This window comes from Stigmatopora nigra, chromosome 12, assembly GCF_051989575.1.
Source record: "Stigmatopora nigra isolate UIUO_SnigA chromosome 12, RoL_Snig_1.1, whole genome shotgun sequence".
NCBI lineage: Eukaryota > Metazoa > Chordata > Actinopteri > Syngnathiformes > Syngnathidae > Stigmatopora > Stigmatopora nigra.
Genome location: NC_135519.1, coordinates 6,886,843 through 6,914,398, shown reverse-complemented (window position 1 = coordinate 6,914,398; position 27,556 = coordinate 6,886,843). Strand labels below are relative to the sequence as shown.

Genomic DNA, 27,556 nt, shown 5'->3' with positions numbered 1-27,556 from the left:
TTCATGCCTGGATTTCCACTTAACAAATATATGTAAAACATTAGAGGAATACACAAGTACATTGAATAGCAGTAATAGGTAATACTGTATATAGAAAGTTATATTAAAGAGAGTGAAGCTAAAAAAAATGCTGTAAAAAAAAAATCAGGAAAAATATTAGAGATAAATGGAAAACAAAAAATACATTTAAGACGTTTGGAGAATATTTGTAAAATTGATAAATGATAAATAAATAACATCAAGATGTGCCCGGCTTTAATTCAGAAGGGGGAAAGAGACATTTGACATGTTCACAGAATTTAAATATCCATATTCACTTTTACTAAATGGGTTAAACAACCAGTTTTCCCAGTTTGTCAATATGTGAACATTACGGCCTTTGAAGACAAACAAAGACGTCGTTATAAAAACATACATATACAATTGTGTTTATATTCTCCATAAAGTAAGACGAAACATTACATGTCAAGTAATTAGCTGTTTCATTTTGGGTGATTTCTAGTGCAGAAAACACAATGAAAATTTCTCTGAAATGGAAATGTAGGAACATTGCATAGAAACTAAACAAGTAAATAAAAAAAAAGTCATATGAAGGAATATTTACTGACAAAATAAATATAGATCTGCAAATGTGTCATTTAATCTGAGCATAATTGTGACAATAAAAAGGCTTCCATCTCAATCAATTTCCATCTAATAAAAACATTCATGTTCGTCTACTGAATCTGTTCGCGTGTATAATCTTTTGTAACAGATTTTTTTGTAGTTGTTGCATATTATAACCATGTAATAATTTTACATAGGTTTGTATTGATTGAATTGTGTTAACTTAAAGGGGAAGACAACAATTTTGTCTCATACAAAAAAAACCCGCAGAATTTCATTTTTATGATGTGCTATAGTAGAGAAAATAAACATTTTTAGGAATAGGAACAGACATTTTATCGATTACTTTGACTATTTCAGTCAATCAAAGAAGTATCCCAAATTGCATGCCGTAGCTTATTATGTCATTAATATCCATGCTCACTGTGAGCTAATGGGACGAGCGCTGTCACTTGGTGGCCAATTTGTGCCGGGGCTGCTCGATAAATAACATAAAAAGAATAGAATCGGTACATAATTTATTTTTACATCCCGTGAAAGGGTCGTTGGGGGTCGGGGGACTTTGACTTTTGGCGACGTAAGTTTGGTGTGAAAAAAATATTATTATTGAAATACTTTCTTTGATTCCTGTTGATAAAACTTTGATGAGAATAACGTTATATGGTGACTATAGGTGACAGTTCTAAATTAGAACATTTTCAGATAGTAGCGAGACTTGAAATTCGAGTAATCGACAGACGTAAAAACTGATGTTTGATTCATTGTGTATTAAAATTTGTTATGACCGAATCAAGACGATTTTTGTAAAATTTCTGATTGAAATGTAATGTTCTTTAAAATTGTTTTTTTTTTGCAGATACATGTGCATGTGGTTTTACAGTCTCTTGTCGCCAGGTCCAGTCAAACCACACTCACTGTGTCGTGGCCACGCAATAATTTGGTTTTTCAGAGGGCGTAAAGCCCGGCAGGCACACGCAATGGTACGAACCCACAGTGTTGATGCATTTTGCATTTCTACACAGCGACATGCGACTGTTGAGTTCCGAGCATTCGTTCACATCTGCGGATGAAACAAAGGGAAGCACTTACAAAATTGTTTTGGAAGAATATTGTTGACCGATCAACTGCTTTTTTTTGTTTTTACCAATGCAGGCCATGTGGGGCAAGTCCAGCGTGTAACCGTCAAAGCATTCACAGGTGTAACCTTCTTGGACGCGGACACATCGACCGTTTTCGCAGCCGTTCAATATCCCGCACTCCTCAGCTTCCAAACCTTCAAAAGCCTCTAAAGGATCTGTGACATATAAAACATTGCACGGCCATGTAAACAGAACGTAGCTTGCTTTGAAGTAAATGCTATGATGGTGAGCTTAAATTATTTTGAACGGCAACTAATCAAAGTTTTCCAGTATGGAATGTGTGGAGAGTGAACACCCTTTTAACGGATTGGCAGGATCTGATGATTTTCACCCCCAGAGCCTACATACTTAGACTTCTGTACTCACATTCCTCCTTATGTTCGTAGAATGGCAAATCCGGATGTTCCTCAGGGGATGGTGAATAGTCTAAACCGGCATCATATTCATGAACTGGCCCGGCGACAAGTGCATCGCGGCCGTAAGAATGCCGGCCGCCAAGGTTACACATGGACGCATAATCCCCTATAAAAGCAATTGAAAAAAAATGAATGAGTGTCATCATGGTTGCAGGATTTTCAGCAAATAATGAAACATTTATGAAATTGTAGCCTATCAATATAGTGATATACTCTAAAATAGCCCATATTGATTTTTTTTCCATGTCACACAGCACTATTATGAAGTGTATAATACAAAGTACGCACTTGTATTTTTGGGTGGGCATAAGGCACATTCGATTCCCCATGCTTCTCCATAGAGACAGCAGCACTCTGTGAATGTTGTCTTCCTGTCAGGACCCATGGGCAAAGCACATGTCATGGATGTTGTCACCTTTTGCCAGCAGATACCCTGGAAGTCCATTTGTCCCATTTCATGTTGTTCTGGTGGCAGACACACAGTAATTCAGTCATTCATCCTATATACGAATCTACCAAATGAACTCAATAAATGATACTGTTGTACCAAAGTCTTACCAGCCGCATCAGGAACAAATATACAGCTGTTACTGTTAGGATCCAACACCATAGGATGATTGCAGTAACAAATGTAAGATCCTTCAGTGTTCAAACATTCAGCTCCAATACACACAGACTCATCAAGGCACTCATTTATGTCTATCAGAAAAATCAGAGACAAAAGGTTCAAATGAAATTATGTTTTGAGGGTGTTAACTGTGGGAAAACATTGTTTTACTAAAACATAATAATTCATATATGAATTATTATACGTGGAATGTGAGTCCCACAACTAATTAATAGAATCTCTCACTTTTCCTCATGCAATTATGTAATGGATGCAATCGGAATATATATATATATATATATAGTTAAATATATAAGCAATTACTAATGAGAAAAGCTAACAATTGTACAGATTTGCAACTGCTACTGTGAATATGCCAAAATAGGAAAAAAAATCCTTGAAAAAATACCACTGATGTGTAAAATGTTCTATTCAAGCCTTTGATAGTATATGACCTACTATTGATGAATCGCACTCACATACACACCTATGCATTCCATCTTGGTAGGGTCATAGTCTTGTCCTGTCTTGCAGTAACACTCATAGCTGCCTAAAGTGTCTTGACAGAAGCCCCCCTTACACACTTCCTGGCCAAACAACGTGCACTCGTCTGCATCTGAAATACACAAGTCAATTATTCCAGCATGCAGTATATGTCACATCACATTTTATTCATTTCTAAATCCATGTGTGTCTAAAATGTCACATTTTGCTTAACTTACTTTTGTAGCTGTCAGGTGTAGGGACTTCTTCATAAAGCAAATCTCCACTCGGAATAAATCCTTTCCCAGATGGACACATTTGATTGAATTGGTCTGAAACAAGGTCAAAGTGTGCATATTAACTCATTGGCTGCATTGTCAGGCATCGACTGCAAGTTCACAATAATACATACCTGTCCCATTTACAGGGCAAGGGTAAACCTCACAGTTGTCCCCCCAGCCGGCTCCCAGAGTGCAACAGCACTCTTGCAGTGTGACATGGCTGGTGAGCACACTCTCACATAAGTTCTCATCATTCAGACGGAAGTAGCACTCTTTACGCTCTATAGATGGCGCTGAAGGGGGAAGACAAGGCAGAATAGAAGGTTTGGACCACAATGTCAGGGGGATTGAGCATCGATTTATCATCGATAAAATGTAGCCAGTAGAGGGCAGCTTCAGCATGTAATAGCACACATGCAATTTTTTTAAAATTAAAATACTACAAATCATTAAAAAAATCATTTAATTCATATTTATTGATAATTGAGTTTCTTTTCGCCAAATAAAAATGCTTATAGGTTATTATTACAGCTGTAATTAAAATTTACTAAGAGCAACGTGTATTTTAATGATTTTGCTTCTGTGTGCACATAAAATAGCCCACAATATGAAAATTATATCCAGACAAGTACTTGGACGTAAAAATAGTCAAAAATGTTTGACAAGCATCATTATTGTAACCTTTTTTATATTTTTTACTTTTCAGTGAGTGTTGCTATGTTGACATGAATAAACTAAATTAACTAAATGAGTATAATAATATCTTGAAATGATTGCATCTTGTTTTAGTTTGCCAACCCAAGATTTTAAGTGTCACAGCCTTACCATCACTATGAAACATTTTGGGAGTCACCACTGAAGATTATGGTCTTTCAATTGCCAATCATATCATGATGAAAAGACGAGGTATAGTGCTATGATTTAGGGAATAGCATATTATAATACTAAAAGCAGTCACCTGTGGGAACAGCCTCACATCTGGCCACCATGGCATTAAAGTTCTGGCCACTGGGACACGTGCAGCTGAAGGAACCTTCATTGTTCACACATAGGGCTTCTCCGCAAACACTATTTAGCAGCTCACATTCATTCACATCTGTAGGGAAGAAAATGTTATAAATGAATGATGAAATACACAAATACACTAACCAATACACACAATGTGAATATGGTTGCATTTTGGTTTGGGTCATCCACCTGCCATTTATCCAAAAGTAGTTATAACACATTTAGTGTTAACTTCAACTCTTCAAATGACTAAAAAAAATGGACAATAAATGATGATTTAGATTTCTAACTGTAGCACTTTTAGGACCAAATAACCTTGAAGTTAGTGATAAATCCTACAAATTTGGTTTTGAATATTGCAGGTTTTGATGAGTACACGGCTCCATTTACATTAATCATACATATTAGTAATTTACACATGCATCATAAATAGTCGTCCCTTCAATTCATTCTAAATTGGATTCAATAGATTTTCAACCTCAAATTTTTTTCATGACAGTTCATAATGACAAAGTCACAAACAGTTTATCAGCTAAAGCAATTTTATGTGAATGAATGATTGCATCCTTCATTAAAAACTTATTAAAAACCCACCTTCCAAATCAAATTTCGACTAAGATAACTGACACTGAATGATCATATTTTACAGCCATTGACAGTGATAACAATCTGACTGGGATGATAATGGTGACTACTTGTACAGAAATTATTTATTTAGCCAAAGAGATTAAGTGTATGATCATGATTCAGTGACAGTGACGGCAATAGATGTCCAATCAGTTTTGACAGAGAGTCAATGGGAGCCATTGAGTCAAATTTAACGACGTACTCCGATCAAATAGAAATAAACTGCCAGGAATACTGAGTAGAAGCAGGCTGCAATTGCGTCATTTTAGATATTGTTTAGTAGTACAACCGCATGCATTTCAAAAAATGTCACTCAACAATTATTATTAGGATCACGGCAAATAGCACGTTATTAATCTTCGTCAACATCTGGGATATTATTCAAAAGTCATGGTTTTCGAATTTGCTCACTATTTTTGTTCAGTCTGGACGCATGCATAACAAATTGAGTATTGTAAGAAGAGGCCTGAGCTTTTTTCCTTCAGAAATAATAGTTGAAATTCAAAGTGTGTCACTAAGTTAGCCGACCTTGATTTCGACAACCACAGTTTAATTTTCGTAGGTTTTCTTGACAGATTCATCTCTCTGACAGGGCAGTCCGGGGAACCTCTAATTAAATTGGGTGTTGAAATCGAATGGCGGATATTCGAGAAGGAAATGTTGAAGGATATTTTACAGGGTGCAAAGGGGTAGACCGCAAGAAGACCGTGAGAGACCGAAGTAGGATTAAGTCGACAACCAGGGGAGAGAAAGTAATAGAAAACAGAAGTTTCGGGGAGAGCGGCTCTCGACAGAGAGGAAGGAAGACAGCTAGACAAGAAGCATTAGAAATGGTTAGCGGTACACCACCACTGCACGATTGTGTGCTTGTTTGTAAGTGAGTCCATCTGTTCTAGCCGCACTGCAGTGAAGGCTTGGCAGTGAATGAGGCAGCTGGCTGGACCGAATTTAGCTGCAACCCAGCAAGACTGCCAGAGGACAGATGGGAAGTTTGTGTGTTTAAAACACACGCTGCATGGAATTGGAGAATTGTGGTGATTACGGTGGAGTAAATTGCCACTGGGATAGCAGAATGCGGGAAAGTTTATTGTGCAAAGCACTAATCGGAGCAACATGTTTCCAATTAGAATCCACTCGTCAAATGTACACTTTTGAAGCAATTGGACTAAGAAACACTGGATTTTTGCGTGGTTCAAATCATTTGAAGGACACTACACTAAAGTCAGTTGGTGTTATTGGTAAAACAAAATTGAACAGTTAAGATGCCAACAGCAATTAACAGTCTTCAACATTTGGGCACTGATTAACCGAATGAGATTGTGGATATGTATGTGGCATTCTTATAACATACTAACTTCTGCTATTAACTAGGGCACTATTTATTTTACAAAGCAATCACTGTAAAACCTTGGCAATCAGCAATGAAATTGGCAGCTTTCTAGTCATAGGAAGATAACAATGACAAAATGTATGAGTTAGAGTGCAAGTTTTGGCACACAAACTTGTTCTAACTGATAAACAGCAACTAAGAGATACAATAAATTTTGGATGACTAACGTGGGACCAGTATTAGAGATTGCCATGGGGTAAATATCTAATTTCTGTGTGTGGTTTAAAATAAAAAAAATCAACATTGGCAGAATTCTAAGATGTTTCTACAGAGCTATATATATATATATTGTAAAGTCATGATATCATAGACTACCTTTACTAGATTCTACTGTGGTTCACTTACCTATACAGCTTTGGCCATCTTGGTTTTCCTGGTAGCCTTGGTCACAAAGGCATCTAAACGAACCCAATCTATTCTCACAGAAACCATGAGGACTACACAAAGTCTCATTGAGCCCACACTCATCAATATCTGTTGAAAAAATAAAAATAAATAAATCACTTTCTTTCCCAGAGTACATTGACCTTTGTGTAGAAGAATGGACAAATTGCAACAATTACATGGGCCATTGTAATGAGTTCATTGCCATGTAAATCAATTAGCATAGTTGCAGACGTCTGTTACAAAATTGGACCAGTTTGAATAGCTTTAAAAGGAGTCACACTGCTACTAAAGTGAAAATTACATTGCATTAACCTCTAGCGATGTCAATGTCAGAAATCGAGCTAACAATCAGGATGGATTAAAATAAACAATGGCCAGCACCGAGAAAATGAATGAAGGTTCCCTGCAAAATCTGAATGCGAGAAATGTAGCCCAATGTCTAGACAGTCGGCACAAAGGCTTAATTTGTTTTCCCCTGTAGGTTTTTCCTTTTGTTACATTTTTTTTATTTGAGAAAAGAAACATCAGTTCAGACAAAACGAGCCAATACTTCAGATCATTTTCCTGCTCTTAAAAGTATACGAGGAGATAGACAGTAGAAATGGAGAGAAATGAAAGCCAAGTAAAGCTCTCAAAGGATTTGCACAGATTCTGGCTTCCAATGCTGTGGTTATGTCTGGCTTTTTAACAACTATGAATAGTACTGACCAGTTAAATTAAATAAATCTTCAAATCTTTAAAAGATGTGGAATAGTTTCGGATTGCAAGGGCACTTTTCACCGAGGGTTGTCGAAATGCTGACTCGACAATTGTTGTCAGGCATGTGAAAGTCCCAAAGGAACATGAATTATAATCAACCAGTTGACATTATGTGATAAACGGCTTCACTCCTTAGTGAAACTCAGCTTCCATTTGAACTCTATTTCTTTGCTTTGACATTTTACCGTCACAAGAAGGTGTGTGAAGATTAGCAGTGAATCCTGTCTCGCAGACACACGCGTAGGATCCCTCTGTATTGAGACATTCACCATGGGGCGAACAGAGTTCTGGCTCGTCTGCGCATTCGTCGACATCTGCAAGGAAAGAGACAAATATTTTATTGAGTTAGTGTGTGTGCGTGTGTGTGTTATGTTCGTACTTTCTAGACTCTGCACGTGCTAACACTGTACGGTCATGCTTCAGGGACCCTTAACTAAAAACACACTTTTTCTTTTCTTTCACATTGCTAACCTATGCAGCTGGTGCCATCAATCTGTCGGTATCCTTCGGGACAGGTACATGTGTAGGAGCCCATGTTGTTAACACACTCCCCAATAGAGTTGCAAGGCTCATCTTCTAAACACTCGTCCACATCTAAAAACAAACAACAGATATTTGGAAAACATGTAATTAGATAACTCATTGAAAAGGAATCTATTGATGGCACTAGATGTGTAATCCAGAGTGGGATTGGATCCAGTAAAAAATGATTGGATGCATGACATTTTGGGTCATGTAAGCCATGCATGGATTGAAAAAGTTCATAATCTGGCCCATAATAACACGTAATGCCAGGTCTCAATGATATACATAGTGTACTAGTTACTTGGTTTTTTTTAACATAGTCCTCATAAGTTAATGAAGTATAAAAAGATGCACAATCAACTAGTTTGTGTAATGCCAAAAAACATATGTGGAGTGACACAGGGCCAATATACATGTTTTGTATTACTTTTTTTTAATTAACTGTAATTAGCGCAGAATTAAAAGCTTACATTCAGTTTCAAGTGCGGTTTTAAATCCCAAACTCTACCATATGAGGGCAATCTGGAGCCCTGCGTAGAAGTGTCATTTAACATACCGTCACACTGTTCTCCAGACACAGACAAAGTGAAGCCTGGCCCACACTGACAGATAAAGGAGCCATACGTGTTCAAGCAGTGGCCCCTGGTACACACATGCTGATCTTGACACTCATCTATGTCTGAAAAATTCACAAGAATAAAAAAAGAGGATTTACATCAAGTCAAATTTTCTTCATTACGATTTTTTGCCTCTTATAACAACTCCTTAAACTCAGATTTTAAGATCATAACAGGTGACAGTTCTTGATACGATGCCTGCTGTTTATAAATAGCAACTACATTAACAACTGAATGAATTCACCTTTGTTGGAATAAATAGGATTTGCAGTTATATAATTAAACATGCGGTCATCAGCCATTCTGGTTGCCGCTACTTTTACCACAGCTCGGGCACACACAAAATTGTGCTCAATTGGCAGCACATGTGAACATCTGCGAGGTCTGTCATTCAATTCTATAAACGACCCTGTAGCATGGTATATTTCTTTCCCGTCACCGACTCAACACAGTGGCTCTGGTGACCTTCCCTTGCACTAAAAAAGGAGTCACCACTTGACACGGCGCATATGAGCCCAATTAGGGACAATAGAAAAAAACTGTAAATCAAAAGGGGCAGAAGCCCAGGCCTGAGGGCCAAATCCAGCCCACCTCATTTTTTTTTGTGGCCAATGAAACTAAGGCATTAAATTTTAACTAAATGATATATAAATGTTTTCAAATGTAAATGCTTCTATTTTTCAATAAAGTGTTCAATTTAAAAACAATGCAATAACTAAAACATGACTAAATACTATTTAGTGCTTCCCCTTTTGAACATTACACACAGTTTATATACAAGTTTAAATTAGGACCACAAAATACATTTACATTTTTTTTGAGGATTGGATCTTCAAATAATTGTCACAGTTCGCAGACCTTATGGCCCTCCAATGAAGTTCACAAGAAAAATTAAACCCACTACTGTATATAAGATTCTCTTTCAGGTTTTTGGAATACTCAGTCATGTGGGAAGAAGATGAATAGAGTATGAATCAACGACCAAGTATCTCACACAAACACAGACGCATTCAAACTGCAATACAGAACCTACCCACACATTGACCTTCCTGTGCCAAGAGCCCCGGTGGGCAAGATCCACAGTTGTAACCACCAGGGCTGTTAATACAAATGCCAGATGGACACAACGTCCTGTTTGCACATTCATTGATATCTGTGAAAATAAAGCAATACAGAGCTGACCAAAAAGTACCACCACTGAGACAATAGTTAGTTACAACATATTATTCAAATAAAATTGCCATATCAAAACAGTATGAAGAGGTTATCAACTGACTATAACTTTGACTTCTGTTCAATTTAAGTCAAGAATACATCAAGGGATAGGATGCATATGTTTAGACCATAAACTGAATCAACCAAAACACACCCTCAAAAAGTTATAAGGGTATCTCTTCCACACCACTGCGGAAGAGAAGGTTTTATTGAATTTTAGGGTGATGACCATCATCTTAGTTTTCTCTTAGCGTTCCAATTCAGTTTCCTCTTTGCGGTTGGGGAATTCTGTTTGAAATTGGCAAGAAACCACATAATAACTGACTAACTCATATTTATATCAGAGTAAGAGTAAGGAAGCGGAAAGCAGCTAGGTGCTGATTTTAGTGCGGTGTGGTCAATGTGGTTCCATCCAAATTTCCACCTCTACTTTTAATTCCCTTGATGCGTACGTGATAGTTTGTGGAACCTCTTTGTGTCTCACTGCTTAATAAAAAGGGGAATTGGAAAGTTTTGCTGAGTAACAAAACACTGGTGCTTTTTTTTTTGTCTTCAATTAAATACTGTGTGTATTTTATTTCAAGTGTATGCGTAACATGAGTGTTCAACTAAAATTAACTCTTTAATGGCAGTAATTAAAAAGCATTTCCAGCCATTCCTCCCACTTCAAATGAATTGGACCTCTAGTGTTGTCAATAGCAGGCAATGACCAAATAAGTTATGGACACATACTGACCCACACAAGCGGTTCCTTCTTTATCAACAAGGTATCCTTGTGGACACACACAAAGGAAACTTCCTTCTGTGTTTTGGCACAGACCACCAGAACACAAAGATGTGTTCTCCAAACATTCATCCATATCTGAACACATAAATAAAAAACAAAGAAATGACATTCACTTTTTGTCAGGGGTAATCATACACCTTTTAGATAATCTTATCTTATTATAAATGTAACAAGATTTTTTTACAAGAAACTAAACAGATGTTATTGATAAGATTGACCTTTTTGCATTTTATAAATCATAAACAAATGCAAATATAGGTGTTATTCTTCATATTCACCTTCGCAGGAGGTCAGTTCATCATTTAAGTGATATCCCTCATCACAATGACAGGTATAACCTTCAACTGTGTTGTAACAAAGACCCCGACCACAAATATAAGGGTTGATGTCGCATTCATCCACCTCTGTTAGAAGGAAAAAGGTTATTTTGACCACAAAAACAAAAAAGAATTGAACTGTGAATGGATGTGTGGGGGACATTACCTGCAGACTGAATTGGAGCAAGGTCTTGGCCTGCATTTGAAGGGAAAATCTCCACTGGAACTGGGGGAGAACTCTCCTCAACAACCTCTATTCGAAGAAACAATTAAGTACAGTTAAATGGTTTCTGCAACCCAGAGATTTTTTTCCCCCCGGTAGTGTAGTCACGTCCATATGCGCCATAGCCACAATATATTTTTTTTGTCTCCCAGAAAAGTGTCAAGATAACAGGAAGCAAGGTTTCACAGTCTAACCACAGGTTCAGGCAGGCTGCTTTCATGCCTTTTCAACCATGGAAAAAGACTAAAAATTAGCAGACATCTCATTTTTCAATGTGAATTGGCGTTTCTTCCTGTCTTAGTAGTAATATCATCACCTTACTTTGGTGTTGAACACTTAAAACGTTTTTGTCCCAACAGCTAAATACTTTACAAGCGTAATTCAACTTGGATTTGTGTTTCTCAATGCGCTTTTCCAGCATGTAAAGGGTAGACAGACACCTGGGTAAGCCGCATTCATCTTGACAGTGGATACACCAGGAGATAGTTGGGGTAGTATGGAATCAACAACTGGCCTAATGCTAACTGCAGGTACAACCAGCTCCTTCAATGACAAAACACAAAATATTAGGGTCAAATCAGATAGGCTTTTTTGACTAAATCATTTTAGTTTTGCACGTGAAACATGCAGAGACGTTTGCCATGCAAGGTGCATGCTGCCAAGAACATTCACAATCTGCTTGTATACATTAGCCGAGTGCCAAAAGGCAAATTGTCTGCCACTTGCACACTGGATTGCCCTCTATGAAGATAAATATACCAAGCTGTATTGCCTCTGCTATGTATTACAAGTCACTAAGCGTAAAATACCTTGCAGCCACCAAGTAGGCAACAAAAGTATCTGACTTCATGCAAATGAGATTTGGCTCAACAGTAGCAGCTCATTATACTTAAGCGCATGCCATATTTCTCAATCCAACCTACCTGATCTGGAGCAATGGTTGCTACCGACCACAAAAAAAAAAGAAAAAAATAATAATTACTGTAAATTCCATACTATAAACACACCTGACTACAATTAGCAACAACATGTCATAAAATGCATGAAAAATATAATCCCAAATGTCTCCCTACAAAGAATTGATTGATCAAGAATATTTTTTGGAATCAGCAAAATTATGTGTCTTTCACATTCAGCAAGCAAATATTGCCACAAGTGCAGATTACCTTTTCATTTCATAATGCAATATTTTACAATGAAAATAGGTCACATTCCAACAACCCGAGTATCTTACATTTCTATTTCCATTGATATTTTTCTTTACTAGGGCTGGAATGGTCCAACAGAGGATTGAAAAATGTATACGATTTATGGTTGCTAGCCAGTGTTTTCACTTTCATTTCTGTGTGACCCTGTGTACTGTGCTTGTACATTGGTCACGTAAAAGTAGATCCATTATAGATATTTGGAAGTTATATTGTACACTATAAATCATAATTGGAGATTCAGACCCAATGTACTTCCTATCGAGCCCAAGAGACTCCTTTGTGAATATAAATATAAAAGGTTGATGACATCCAGTGATAAACACTACTTTGGTTCAGTAATAAATTGTGGCCTTCATGGAGGGATGGATAAAGATCTAAAATATATAGGTATAGCGACCCACGATTTAACACAAAAAAAGGAAATTGAACCAATCTAATCTAGTTATCCGAATTTGTATTTTTATAAAATTTGATCCAAACGAAAAGTAATTGGAAAATATTCTTTTTTTTTTAGTGTTGGTTGCCAAGATGAAAGCTGCAGTTTAGTGGGGAAAAATTGAGATTTGACATTTTTATTGATTTGATTATTTTCTTAGTTTACATACAATATTTTTATTCTTTAGATAGTAGTCAGTCATCTAACCTCAATTTTGGTTTTGATATGAAACATTTTCCAGATGTAAAAATGTCATAGACTAACCTGGCATAATATCTTCTGGCTTCCCAAAAGCCTGAACTGGTTTTTCTAGTGTTGGCAAGGGCTGCGGGGTCAGTGGTTCACTAGGTGTCTGGTAAACTGTAACTGGTTTATTGATGGGTGGATTTGGGAGAACAGTGTAGCCCATCCCACCAGGGCAAATTTCTTTGAACATAGCTATAGGGAAAAAGACAAAGAAATGTTGAAGATCTGCACACAAAGACCTTATTTGCGAACAAAGTGGCTTTGTAATGTCACAATTGAAACTCGCCCAAAAGGCTCGAGCTATGGCATGAATTTTATATGGAGTGGCGATTTTGCGTGTTTTATTTTTCTGACAAAATAGACGTTTGGGTCCCGAGCTGGAGGCCTTACCTGTTCCGGGAGGGGGACATTTGTCACAATGTGGTCCCCAGGCTTTGCCCACACTGCAGCAGCAGAGCTGTTTGCTCAGCTGAGCAGACACAGGGTGCAAACAGTGTCTCCCTGAGCTCACCAAACGGAAGCAAGCCCCCTTCTCCTCTGGGACGGCAGGCAAGTTGGCTGAAGAGGTGTGCGGGGCGGGGACGAGGACAAAGAGGAACAGAACGGGTGCGACGGAAGGAAGACACACAAGGGGGAAGAAATGACAAAGTGAAGAAATGAAGAAATACCCTTCACCAAAGCAGATCTGGCTCAATCATAATATAAACATTGTCCTAAAACACCAAGCTACAAGAAAACCATGTACTATATTCTATACTGATTCTTCATTACACCACACCCGGCGATAAAACAGAGCTAAACGTAAAGCAGGGAACCATATCACTGTACAATAGAGCATGGAGTAAACACTGTAGTGACGGACAATAGCAAACATTAACATGCATTTACAGCCTAGTACCCGAGATAGAGATGTAGGCGTGCATAGATGTTAAGTTTGTGCTTCCAAATGGTGCAATTCAACAGCACCGCATACCATTGGCAGCTGGAATTGTTTTGAATTGAACTGAAAACAATTGTTTTTCTTGAAAGGGAACAAAAAAGGCCTTTCCAAGTAGAAAGGTTAGTTTAGGTACATCCAAAAGTGACCCACACCAAGAAAGATGAGAATTCCAAGGTAGACCTCTCAGTTTAAATGAATTGGATGTCTATCGTCATTAATTGCAAGCAATGAGGTTTAAAAAAAGGTTATGTTTAAAAAAACTATTTAAAAAAAAACATATTTTTAGTGTTATTAGTGTCATGTTTCTGTTTTATTAATTTTAAAATGATATTATGTGCCTAACACATGCTAGGCTGGTTAAACACTAAATTGTCCCTTGGTACGAGTGTGACCCTTGTGAATGATTGTACAGAATAAAGAATATCAAATAATGTGTAGTTTGTACTTACATATGCATGAGGTGCGCATTGAGTTGGAGATGTAGCCAGGTTTGCACGTGCATCTATAGCTGCCCACAGTGTTCACACAATTTCCATTTGGACAAACTCCCTGTAGCATACACTCATCCAAATCTGTGAAGAAATACAATGAGCACAAAATGTTATTCATTTGAAGCAAAAGGAACAAATACAATTTGCTTTTGGTGCTTGTTGACAGTGTACAAAGTGTGTGGTCTACATTTTGTAGAAGAAATGAGTGGAAAGATTTGATAATATTTCTTTTTAATTTTCTATCATAAAGTCATCTTAGTTTCCAGGCCTTCTTCCTCAAATACTAATTCATAAATGACAGCTCTAAAGGAAATTTGTGACTTGAGCAAAATGGGCAAATTATTGGCCAAATGGCATTTAGCCAAATGAGACAGGAGCACCCTCTATTGGGTCTCTAGAAAAACTGTGTCATGGTTATGGCCAGAAATGTGGTTAGAATTGATCCTATTTCTTCCATTTTATCTGAATTAAGTCATTTACTCTTAATATAAATGATGAATACAAACAATGTTTCAATCTCTTACCTTGGCAATAAGTGCTGTTGACTTTCTTGTAACCTTGAGGGCAGTCGATTAAAGGAATTGCTGGTGGATGAAGAAAAACAATCAAAATGACAGAAATTGGATTGCAGGCCTCTTGCTGACATTGTTGATTTTTTTGGTTGACTTTGATTTGACTTAAACAACAATTAGGTTGAATTTATGAACCAGCAATATTTAATTCATAAAGCAAAACTCAATTTTTGTGTTCTTTAAACATCAGCAGATCTATTTTAAAGCTGACTTGACATGTTTCTACAGTGATGTCAACATATACTCACATTGTTTAGTTGGACATTTTTGGCATTTGTGGAATCCCCATGATGTCCCAATAGTCCCACAGCACTGTTCCTGTTTAGTGAGACCTGGGAGAGCTTTCCCACACTGAAACATACAAAGCAGTCACTTCATACTGTTAAAGAAAAGAATAGAAATGATATCTATACAGGGTTTGGTATTTTTTTCCATGTCAGGTATAACTCCTTTGCGGCAGTTTTCAGGGAAGTTATTAAATTAAGATTTTTAATATACCCTTGTAGCTCCAATTTCATTCATTTTCAACAGACAAGAGTAAGATAGCAATGCTATTTGTATTCATATGTAGCATATATCCGGAATTGTGTTTTTCAAATCATTTGTTTATTTTATTATTAACCAGTGACATACTTTTCCATCAGAAAAAAATGGGCTTTAAAATAATTGGACTGGAGTGAATAAATCTGAAATGTACCTGACTCCCCACAGTTTCTTGGAAGCAACGTCCCAAGGTGTTTTTAGAAGAGACGGGTTGGTAATGCGTAATCTGGTCACCATGCTGGCCAGGATAGACAATGTTGTAGCCATGATGCTGAATCTTCTGATGGCTTTCAGTGTGATGAAAACTGTAGCTGGAGGATGAAGACGATCCCGACTGGGGCCCTCTTGGATTTTGTCCAAGATTGTGGTGGTCATCCAGCTGAGACACCTGGTGAACTTGGACAGATGCCTCAGGGGGATGTTTGATGTGGATGTTTACAATATTGGGACTAAAGCCTGGTAAAATACAAAAGATGATTAAGGCCAAGGTTGAGCATTCAGTATTAAAAAATAAAAATCACACTCACCAGGACTCTGTCCATTGTTGTAGGTGAGAGGCAACGTATGCGTGGAATGGACTTGAGTTTGACTGTAGCCGCCCGATGTCTGTTGGACTTGATGATGTCCGTTTTGAACTGGCACCTGGCAGAACTTTCCAGTGAAGTTTGGAGGACATTGACACTTGTCCCTTGCACTGCACTTGCCGCCATTAATACAAGGCAGATGACACACCACTGAAAAAAAGACGAAAGGAAACAATGCATGAGGAGGGTGTTATGTTATAGGGGCTGACCGTCCATATTAAGTACGCAACCACCTCCCCCCTAAAAAAACACAATAACAAAATTAGATCCCAAATAGTGTTCTTTTCTCGGCGGCCTTGGCCCCTGCTCCTAATAGATGATATCACACCCACAATGAGTTGCAGATTTTAGCAGTCTGCTCGCATGTTATCCATATGCTTTCTATTCTTTTGTTGCCCTGAGACTGTTCTGTCATTCTGTCAACATTTACGATCTAGCGCAACTAAGCTATCATTAATTCTGGTTGTGACATCACAACCATAATTGCAGAAAAAAGTTCCCTGATGAACTGTTTTGGGTTGAGTACTCAATAAATTGTCCATGAAGTATCTGATCATTTTCTACTGACACGAAATCCCATCTCACAAAATGGTTTCAGTCTTCCCAAGTTATTTTTCCCCAGTAAAACCAGCAAAATATCTCCATATTTACACATTCAGTCCAGTTGTTGTCTGATATTGTCTACCTTAAACATGGCCTGAAATTGGGGGTATGTTAATAGGATATGGCACCCATTTTATCTTCAATGAACTCTCCTCCCTTTGACCTTGTGCACAGAATAAACAAGAAAGGAGTTGTTTATTTCCTCTTGACTCTTCTTAGTAGGCCATGACCAAATAAGCTTTTATCTTCCCAGCTCCCGTTGCTCAGATGTGCAACCTTTTACACAGACCGGGAAGAAAAGGAAGCCAAAGGAGGAGGCAGAACCCCGAGGAACCAAGCAAGCCTGGGCAAGTGGATGACGAGTTTCTTTACACCACACATTTCCTTTAGCAGTCAAAAACGCAAACCATAACATTTGCAAAAGAAACATGAGCGCTTATAGCCTGTTCTTCCAGTTCCATGAATTGGACGTCTATTGTTGGCAAAGCCAAGCGACCAGTTCAATGCTATAAAATTAACACTTTGATGCGTAAATTCACACCAATTCAAGATGTCCCCCGCCTGGCCACCCAAGTCGGGGTGGGATTGGCTCCAGCACCCACTCCAATTACCAGTACACAAATGAATAATAGACAAAAAGATTCACTCACCTATTCTAAAGTTGGGAGCTGTCAGTGTATCGGTGGCACGGCCATTTTCACTTATGAGCGTGGTTGTATTTCCTTGCTGGCAGTTGTTGTGACATCTCCCCCCCATACAGGTAAATTTGCAGATAGTGGGAGTGAACACCACCTTGATCCGTCCTGTGTGGTTGCCCACTGCCACATTGAAAATCATCGAAAAAAAGGATAGCAAATATTCGTTATTAGCATAGTCCATCCGATACTATTCAATTTAAAAAGTCCAATGGCAAAATTGCCCGAAAATTGGTATATATTTAAAATGTGCTTCATTTACATACAGAGAAATCTATATTAAGGGTGAGACTTCCTTTATGGATTAATCTAAATAATTACAGGCTTTGTTAATTCATCTTCATTAATTACATAGCAAAATCTGTCAGGTTTTAATAATATTCAAGGCCGTATATATATGATTCAGTCATTAACTAATATATATACATAAATATACAAAAATACCACCAAAGCCAAAAATATCTTGTAAAAAGGTGTAACAGAAGTAAAACTAAGCTGAAGGATATGTGAGACAGAAATAGTTTTAGCAGCTGTGGCACCAAAAAAAAGGAAAATGCGCCTGTTAGACAGTCTGTCGTCAATGACGGGTCTAATAGAAAATCTGTATGTTTCCTGATTTAGAACAGCAAACATATCTGCTCCGTCTGACTGAAAAACATTGGCATATTCTAATATTTTTGTACATTTTTTTAGGCTCAGAGCCAATAGTGAGCATCTGTAGAATAGTAAGTAATTTGTTACATACAAGGAGTCTGGTGGTGTCTCATTTTGCCTTGTCAGGAAGCAGCAAAAATTCCATGATATTAAAATTTAAGGACTCACCGTGAATCGGGCTGTGTGCCACCGACAAAGGAATGGGCCTTTCAAGTGGAGGTTTGATGTGCGTCTGCGTGTGGGTGCTGTGCGTATGGTAATATTTCGGCTTGATGATATATTGCTGGCCAGGGTGCATAGGCACGGTGCGGATTCTGGAGAGAAAGTAGATCCCGCTATCAGTCAACGTCACATAACGGTTCATGCGATAAACAGCAACTTCCGAAGCAGCTCTATTGGTGAATTGCCAGGCAACTTTGCTTTTTCACTGCCAGCCAATCCAAACTAGAACTAAAGTATGATCGGACGTCTATCATCATCTTGGTAAATGCAACAAGAGCTGCTTTTTTTTTAACGTCGGTCTGCGTATTTGTCTGAAAAAGTTCTAGTTATGTGCAACGCATTTAGTTAAATGAGTGATATTTGTCCATTTCAGTGTCGTGTATGACAAGCGCTTGAAGAAGTTGATGACTAAAATCTGCAGGAATCCTAAAAGCTTCAGTGGCTTATAATTAATGATAGACAATTACAGAGAACAGTGTACATCTGTTTCTTTTGGAATGGTAAGGATTATTTTTCTAAAAACATTTTGTGAGACGAAGTTCTGTTGACAATAACAGAAATTCGGGGACAATCGTTACAATCCCATCTGTGCCGGTCTTTTAGTTTTGTTTGCTTTCCTCTCTACTTTTGAATTTATGTCCATGTCTTGAAACTATGCACTTTATAAATTTCAGATGGCACGAGGTCTTTCAGTCCATGCAAATGCTCTTTCTTTTTTTACTCCATTGTTTGATTGCAGGTTATAATTTGCATTGTTTCCAAATAGTATTAAATCAAATAGTGTATTATGTAATACTTAATAGGAGGCATTTTCTCCCAGGTTCGCATTCACAAACAATGGTCTTGTAATGCATTAGGAATGTTTGCAAATAAAATGGTGGTGAGTAACAACTGGATCAGCAAAAGTCTACGATTTTTCCATGGAGTCTTCTGTCAAAAGGACGAAAATGGTGGACAGAACTGAAAATTCAAACAGAATATCTACTAAGTAATCAAGAAAAAAAGAGATAATAGGAGGTGCAGGTGAGTAATGGCTGACGGACGAATTATAATTGTTCTTCATTTTTTGGGGTAAAAAAACTCAAATTCCATTCAATAAATGTGTTCTCATTATCTGCCATTCTCCCACTCCAAATAGATTGGATGTCTATTGCTGTCGACTGCAGCCAATGACTTGTAGCAGTGTCTGACCAAGACAATAATTTTAGCTAAAAAAAAAAGATTGTATGTTATACAACTATACGTCAAATGCATTTTGCACTGATGATTGTTGTTTTTACATTTTAACAGTAAACTTCTGGCAACCACAGCTGCCAGTATTTTACCATAAATTCCAGTAGTTCATTCTTACAGCGTGTTTTCCCTTTGGCTGGAATGTGACGAAGTGTTCTTTGCCATAACCAGAGTCCACCCTATGAATAATGGACGACAGGTTCATTCTAGAATAATGGCTGGCAACAGAAAGGGTCAAATGCTGCACCTGAAGTATATCAATTCAAGCCATTAAGTTTGGCCCCGTTGGAATTTCCCAACGGGGAACCGAATCATTTTCTCAAAAGCAGAGCCACTGATGTCTTCAGTTGTGACTAGTGCACAAAGAACGCTACACAAAGGCATGCTGGAATTAGTTTGGAATTGAAAGACTGCAGAATGCTGACTTCGACTCCATCAAAACACCTTTGGGATGAAATAGAGACAAGATTGTGAGCCAGGCCCTCATGTCCAGGATCAGTTACGTCTGACCTCACAATTGTTCTTCTGGATGAATGGACTAAAATTCCCACAGGCGCACTCAAAAAGATTGTCTTGCCTGTGAGGGAGTGTATTAGTTGCTGCAAGGGCTATGAAGCACATTTTTGGGAGGGGAGCTGGAATTGAATTGAAATGAATTTGCATTCTATTTGTGATTTTCTACAAATCAATCTTCAGTGAAAATTTCTAAAAATTCACATTTACAAACAAAAAAAAACCCCAAATATTTCACATTAGAATACATCCAATCCATCTTGACTGAGGAAGGGCAACGGGGTCAATTGCACAGGAAGATGAACATTCAAAGCCAGGCCTCCCAGTTTAAATACATTGGATGTCTATTAGCAGGGCGTTAAATATGAAGAATCAACTTTCAACAAGTTTTCAGTGCCATTGACAACGATAAGCATTCAATTCATTTTGATTGGGTCAAGATGGATTGAGCTGAGCGCTTACAGTCATCAAAGGGAACCATTGATTTTAAACAATTCCCTTAAAAGTGGTTAAAAATTCCAAAGATGAATAGTACTTACTGTTGCTGGATGTGTTGTTGGATATAATGCGGCCTCGCAAGCTGTGGGGAAGGTTTGACAGTCAGTTTCATCTGGGCAATGTGGTCAGCTTGTTGAGGTAGGGGCACATCGTGAGCATTAGGAGGCACTTGCTGAGGTATGGGCCATTGTGCCACTGTATTCTGTCCATTCCTGTGACCAGTGCTCTGATCATTGGTCACTCCATTCCCAGGCTGTGCTGGAAGGGTGTGTGTGGGCAAAGTCTTCTGCTCACATGCCTTGCCGCTTGAGCCAGGCTTGCAGACGCAGAGCTGGGGCCTGAGGCACATTCCTCCGTTTTGGCACTGAGGGATGCAGTTCGCTGGAATACAAAATCCAGACAGTTCCGATGAGAAGAGAAAAGTAAGGAGAGACAGATGGTGATAAGAGGAAATAGATGCAAGGATATTTACTAAATAAATCTACAAAATTGGTGGTATTTGAGTCAACCTCCCCAGGAATCATGACTAAGTGTCTTCCTGACTGGATTACTAATAGCTTACAACACAGACGTCAAACCGATTCCACAGTTTGTCCAATGAGATTTCTGTTTGAACAAGCAGCACTTGACTGCAATCAAATGATTACAGTTGCAAGAGAACAGATGGGTGAAAATGTGTTGTCTTGGTGGGCGGAAACATTAGCCTGCAGCCACTTGGCCTACACCAAGTTAGGGTAGAAAAGTTCAGATAAAACCAAGCATGCATTGACTCACCATTATATCCCCAAAGAACAGTTTTTCCACAATGTTCTCAGGGATTTAAACCTGCATGCATGCATGCATGAAGTTCCTCAAGTGGGGAATGTGGTCAATTAGTCTCCTCCATTCTTTCAAAAAGAAAACTAGTTCTGTCAATAGACAGACAATTTTAGAACAAGACCGTTCAAGCCAACTCGTGTGGTCTTTGGGAGCTTTCTGGTGCTCATGGGCATCATGTTGATGAACCCTGATGTACTGTGTGCTTAAAGTATTCAGTGAATTGTTCTTTTTTTAATTAAATTAGGAGCTGGCCCTATTTGTTTTCAAATTCTTGGGCGCATTCAGATCTGACACCATCAAGTGTCATTTTTAATTACATTTGCGGTATTACGCCATGCTGACAAAGCACAGACGGAGCGGAACAGTTGGAAGTCTAAAGACGATAAAGAAAAGAAGCTCTGTCCGTCATTTATTTATGACAGATCCCATGTTTCAGAAACTCATTGAAAACATCAGGGGGTATCCCACTATGATGATTTCAGTATTTTAGCCGCTCGTGTTCTACCGCTATCAAAACAACACTTCCTATCCTGGATTTATGGAATAACATAACATCAGAATTGGCTACAAAGTTTGCAGATAAAATTCATTCTTGACATACAATAGCCTCTTTGTACTCAAGTGTGGACATGGAGGTAGAGCCTTTTTAACTTTGCGAGGATTCCTGTCTGCACTTGCATTCTCATGAACTTGAAATAGCAATATTCACAAAGCCGGGCATATTGCCGAGGCCAATCAAGTTGCCAGTATGTGGTCTTCTGAGGATACATGACTAAGTTTTGCCTCCCATCCAAGGTTGCATTATGTTAGATTGTCAAGTCTTGGTGTTACTTTTCTACTATACTCATAAATTCTTTCATAAGTATTTTCCATTGTCTTGCATGCATTACTCACGTCAGGTTGCCAGGGAGGGCCAATCGACTAAGTATTGACTGAATATAGGAACGTCTTGATTCGTGGTACTACCGTCAGTACAAATTGAGAAGAGCTTCACGCCTAACAATAATGACATCACATTTGTCTTTTCCCACTGGAAGCCAGATTACGTTTGCACAAACAAAACTTTCCATTTAGGATGAATCTTTTTTTCTTCCAGTTTTTATTACGCTCACCCGCCACTTGCCTGGAGCTGACGCCATCTGTGGCGTAAATGGTTTTTCCCTCTTTGTCCGATTGGGGCAAGCAACGTTAGAAGTCGGTGCACTAAGCGCTGTAATCTAGTTGTTAAGTAGGAACAAAAAAGAGATCCGTCATGGTGATGTTCTCACCCTTTTGATCAAACTATGCAGCGTCTGGCGAGCAGAATGCTCCCCACCCACCCTCGCTAAGGTCTGTTAGGAGCTCCGAAAAAAAAAAGAAAATAACATGGTTGTCTGAATGAGTGAGTCAGTGTGTGGTTGTGCTTCGTGGAAGCCATCCAATTTAAGAAGCAGAAACACCGGAGTATAATGATTTCCTTTGTGTCACCTGGCTTTAAATTGCCCCAATCCGGGAACCCCCAAAAACGCTGAAAAGCGATCCAAAAATCCTTAGAAAGTGACCCGTCAGTGCCCTAAAACCAACAGGTGATCTGAAATCAATAGTAAGCGACCCATAAGTGCCCCACAAATCTTTAGAATGTGACCTACAAGTAGCCTAAAATTTCCCATTGGGTGACCCACAAGTAGCCTAAAATTTCCCATTGGGTGACCCAAAATTAACTCATTTCCACAGGGAGAACAGGTCAGTGAGTGACCCAAAAATCCCTCCAAATGAATTGGAAGTAACTGAAAAGCAATAGGAAGACAGCCACGTGAGAGCAAAGCACCCCCACAAAATTTCCCCAGAAATCGCATTTATATTAGAGACTCTGTCTGGGATGACTTTGAGGAATGTCCCCTACTGGTCATTGTCAAGATGTTTGCATAGTGCTTCCTGTGCTTGTATAAACAGTAACGCCTCTCCACCCTTTAAGTGCTCAGCTGATTGGAGCTCCCAAAAATCACTTCATCCTTTGGCCAAACCAAACATTGAGTCACATCGTGCACTTACACTGCATGAACTTTGTCAGTAACAGTTAAATCTGCCATATTTATCATTGTGTCCAACTGTATTTACGCAGAGATTCACAATGATGTCATGACAAAAGAATCCTGTTGTAGTACGGCATAACTTGGTGGAAAAAAAAATTGCCTTCTGGACGTTTGCGAGGACAAGGAATGTTTGAAGTTACTTACGCTTTGTGCACCGCTGAGATCCTTGAGATTTGCTCCATCCATAACAGCACTGGCTCCCACAGACATTCACCCTGGAAATACAAATATTAGTAACTCAACTGTCTGACATGGATGGGGGCGGACGTCCAAATATGGGTGAACAAAGGTTGAAACGGCATGGATGTCTAGCGCCGTGAACGTCACTGAAACATGCAATTTAGCTGGACGTCTATTGTTGTCATTGGCAAGGGATGAGTTAAAAGTAGATTCTTATTTTTAACACTTTAAACTTGGTTTGTTATGTTCTTTATAAATAAAAAAGAAAAAGGGAAATATTAGTTTTTATTTATTTTAGTTTAAATAGCACGATTAAAAAGGTTTATTCATCTGCATTAAAAAAAACTTAATTTTATATTTTATGGATCAACAATAGTGTTATTTGGGTCCATATCCACAGTGCATTTTTTCAATTTATTAATTTAATAATAAGCCTCTGATATAATTCAACAACAGATCCCAATTATAATGAAAAAAATATATGAATACCATATTTTCACAACTATAAGGTGCACTGCATTATAAGGCGCACCCTCAATGGTTGGCATTTAAATTTAGTAATTTTTCTATAATTTTGAAATTGAAAAATAAATTATGAATTGAGAAAATCTCAATAACAACACAAGCAGTTATACTGACACCACAATTATTCTAGGGGAACATGCAAGAAAGTAGAAATTCTCTACATCTTTAGCTTTGGTTTATCAAGCCTCTACTCCTTTTGCCCAAAACAAACTTGGCAATTTCCGAGAATTACAATTTTTGGGCGAGTGTGAAAGTGGCCGTGGGTGTGTAGTAGCACATTGTGATTCATCCTGCAGCGCTTAAATGGAAATTTGGCAAAGACTTTCTTTTCTATTATTACAGTGAGTTCCATCAAAGGTCACAGCAAATCATGATACAAACCTGGTCAACTTCCCCTCCCTCAATTAATCTATGTTATTACAGATGTGTGTAACTTAATTTGAAATTTATTAATGAAACAGAACCTTGTTTCATTACTAAATTCACATTTCATGAGTCAAGAGGTCATTGGAAATCATCCGAGCATCTCGCAAACAATTTATTTTCACCCGCACTGGGATTTAAACGCTGGAGCCTATCCCAGTTAACTAGGGGCATTGGGCGGGGGACACCCTGCATCGGTGGACAGCCAATTGCAGGACACTAGGACATGAATACTCATACTTTGGGGCAATTTAGAGTGTTCAACCAGCCTCCCCTGCATGTTTTGGGACATGGAAGGAAACTGGAGTACCTCGAGTAAACCCACACAGGACCGGGGAGAACATGCAAACGCCTTTCTGTCAATGGCGGGCCAAGGGTTAAATACTATGAATAAAAAAATCAATTGACTGCCATAATCAGAATGTATTTCAGTTTTTGTCGATGGAATTATATTCATTTGGCTTGTATTTAAAATGATATTTTATAAATAAGAAAAAGACAGAAGTAAGCAACTCATGTGTTTTAAATTGGGATTCCCTGTCAACCCCACCACTTCAATTAAATTGGACGTCTATTGCTGTCAAAGGTAGCCAATAAGTTAAAAATCGAGATCTAGCGCCTACATTTGTTAAAATAATTTTTCGCCAAGTGTAGCCATCATGAGCCAAAATGTCATCTCCCCACATTTGGACGCCAGATCTTAATAAGAAGTTTGTTTAAATGACTAAAGCAGTGATTGTCCTAAATAAAAAATATTTTTTTAAAACTTGAATGAACATGTCAGTGGCACAAAGTCGCTTTTCAGTGAAACAACCGATCCATTGTGAAGAAAAGGGTTTCAAAAGGTGAATAACCAGTATAGATCACCCCCCTTTCCCCCGGCCAGAGCGCCTCACCCAGACTGCTTGAGAAGCTGCTGCCTTTGCTGGCTCTGGTCCGGAGTCTGCTGCGGAGATCCGTGCCGAACAACAATGGACTCCTGGGCCGACGAGGCTTGCTTCCCCATCCGGCGAGTCCGGACCTGACTGCCCAATTTGGTGGAGAGTTCGACGCTGTAAGAGTGCGGAAGCCCGGATCCGCCGTGCCGAGTTGAAATAGAGCTGACTCGCATCCCTTCCTCTCGGATCGCTCCCGGTCCGATGCCGGGACCGATACCGGCGCTGGTGCCGGGCTGGAGCACGTACAGCTTCCTGACGGCGCTGCGGATGTGCTGCTGGGCTCCATCTGACAAACAGAACGATGAGAAAAGAAAACCAAATGAAAGTATGAGGCCCCGACTCCAAGCCATGTCCGTGTCCTTGTAAATCCCGAGTTTGATCAAAGTTTTCAGCTCTCCAATAACTCAATAATAACAACACCTATTAAAGTTTTGGTACTGCGCTGGTCCTCGATCTCCGTATATGATCTCCTTAAAAATGTACTGACACTATACAATAATAACAATAATTATGAAATCGAAAATTAAATCTCGCTTTACTTTAACATCCTCAAGTAAAAATAATGTTAGTCCTGCAAAGTGACAAGTTTCTTGGTCGTGGCCACTACGAGCGAGGAGATCTACTCTAGAAGTCCAGGAAAGTTTCTTGATGGAGCAGAAGAAGGCTGCCAGCCAGCCCAGCCAGCCGCAGCCTGCCTCCAGAAGTGACGTCAGGTAGGGGGAGTCACCACAGCTCTAAGAGCCTGACTGGGAGTTCCATGGGCCCCAGGGTGTCTGCCCGGGGGACCCCCAGGGAGGAAATGACCCCTGGACAGACACCTTTGTGCTCAACAAACATTCTCGTGTGAAGTTTGCCTGACCTTTTCTTCAACTACCTCAGAGTTGGCGTACACGTGGCTCTCGAGACATTTGTGGCTCTTTGCTTCCTACATTTTTATATACTGTGGCATTGTTTCTCTTGTTAATTATTCTGTTAAAACATACTTAAATTCATAAAAGCCCACGATAAACAAATAATAAAAATACATTTAAAAAAATAATTTGGCAGATTGGTCATTTTTTTGGATGCTTTTTACATGACTTCCGCACTACATCTATACACGGTAAACTTAACTCATTGGTTGCCATGTTTAAACTTGAGTCATGGGCGGTGATTGGGAGAAACAGGCGTCCAATCATTTGTAAGTGAGAGGGTTGACAGTGTTCTGCCACCCTCCCAGTTTAAATGGATTGGGCATCCAAAAGAGATAAATTTAAGTCATTACCTGTCCTTCGGGGCAAGCGACATCCAATCCATTGGAGCTGGGAGTGATGACTTGTAGTGAGAAATGTATATCCTTGGCTGCCATTGACAGCAATAGACATCTATAATTAGAAAGATCATAAAAATTAATTATTCAAAAAAAGTTGAAAGTCATTTGTAGCTTTCATACATCATTGTATTATCCCTGTATGATGCTTTTGACATCATTGTATATACACAGCCAGTCAAAAAAATGCAGTAAAGACCTACATTTTCAAATACAGCGTACTATATTTTTATGCGGTCTTGTTTATACAATCCTTCTGAATTTTGTCTCATAGCACAGCCTTATGAGACCCAGGAATACCATAAAAGATCTTAGTTGTCCAATTTTTTGACTGTCAAGTCTCTTTGTGACAAGTAGAGGGTGAAGGTCTCTTTATTACCAAATAAAACCGACCTACAAATATTTCCCTTCTAAAGCGATTGTGTGGATGATTCTTCCGCCAGTTTAGAAGACTAGCAAAAGCAA

General features: G+C 38.7%; 1 protein-coding gene across 4 annotated transcripts; it reads right to left on the bottom strand.

Annotated features, from left to right (window-relative positions):
• Window positions 1–233: 233 nt before the first annotated feature.
• On the bottom strand, window positions 234–27,142 carry ltbp1 (latent transforming growth factor beta binding protein 1). 4 transcript variants are annotated; one of them, XM_077729639.1, is made up of 32 exons: window positions 27,047–27,142; window positions 25,741–26,068; window positions 23,861–23,931; window positions 20,867–21,206; window positions 18,528–18,673; window positions 17,661–17,828; window positions 16,351–16,557; window positions 15,978–16,279; window positions 15,529–15,631; window positions 15,233–15,292; window positions 14,667–14,789; window positions 13,668–13,835; window positions 13,296–13,469; window positions 12,311–12,330; window positions 11,828–11,930; window positions 11,331–11,417; window positions 11,126–11,251; window positions 10,797–10,922; window positions 9,879–9,998; window positions 8,785–8,907; window positions 8,175–8,297; window positions 7,889–8,017; window positions 6,903–7,031; window positions 4,491–4,628; window positions 3,664–3,825; window positions 3,491–3,583; window positions 3,256–3,384; window positions 2,720–2,860; window positions 2,450–2,626; window positions 2,112–2,267; window positions 1,751–1,900; window positions 234–1,666 (listed from the first exon to the last, which is right to left on the bottom strand). In XM_077729639.1, the coding sequence occupies exons 2-32, from the start codon at window positions 25,953–25,955 to the stop codon at window positions 1,518–1,520; spliced, it is 4,458 nt and encodes a 1,485-aa protein (XP_077585765.1). In that variant the 5' UTR covers window positions 25,956–26,068; window positions 27,047–27,142; the 3' UTR covers window positions 234–1,517. The 4 variants fall into 4 exon arrangements, with proteins under 4 accessions (XP_077585765.1, XP_077585762.1, XP_077585764.1 ...); XM_077729636.1 differs by lacking the exon at window positions 27,047–27,142 and having other exon boundaries at window positions 25,741–26,479; XM_077729638.1 differs by lacking the exons at window positions 13,668–13,835; window positions 27,047–27,142 and having other exon boundaries at window positions 25,741–26,479.
• Window positions 27,143–27,556: the final 414 nt, after the last annotated feature.

What these genes read in the sequence shown, in the direction of transcription:
- ltbp1 (XM_077729636.1), bottom strand. Translation starts at nt 26,132, where the DNA reads ATGGCTTGGAGTCGGGGCCTCATACTTTCATTTGGTTTTCTTTTCTCA. An exon ending in ATCTCAGCGGTGCACAAAGC is followed by an intron (nt 21,207 to 23,860) that starts GTAAGTAACTTC and finishes TTTGTATTCCAG; the next exon opens with CGAACTGCATCCCTCAGTGC. An exon ending in TACACCTGACAGCTACAAAA is followed by an intron (nt 3,385 to 3,490) that starts GTAAGTTAAGCA and finishes TGTGTATTTCAG; the next exon opens with ATGCAGACGAGTGCACGTTG.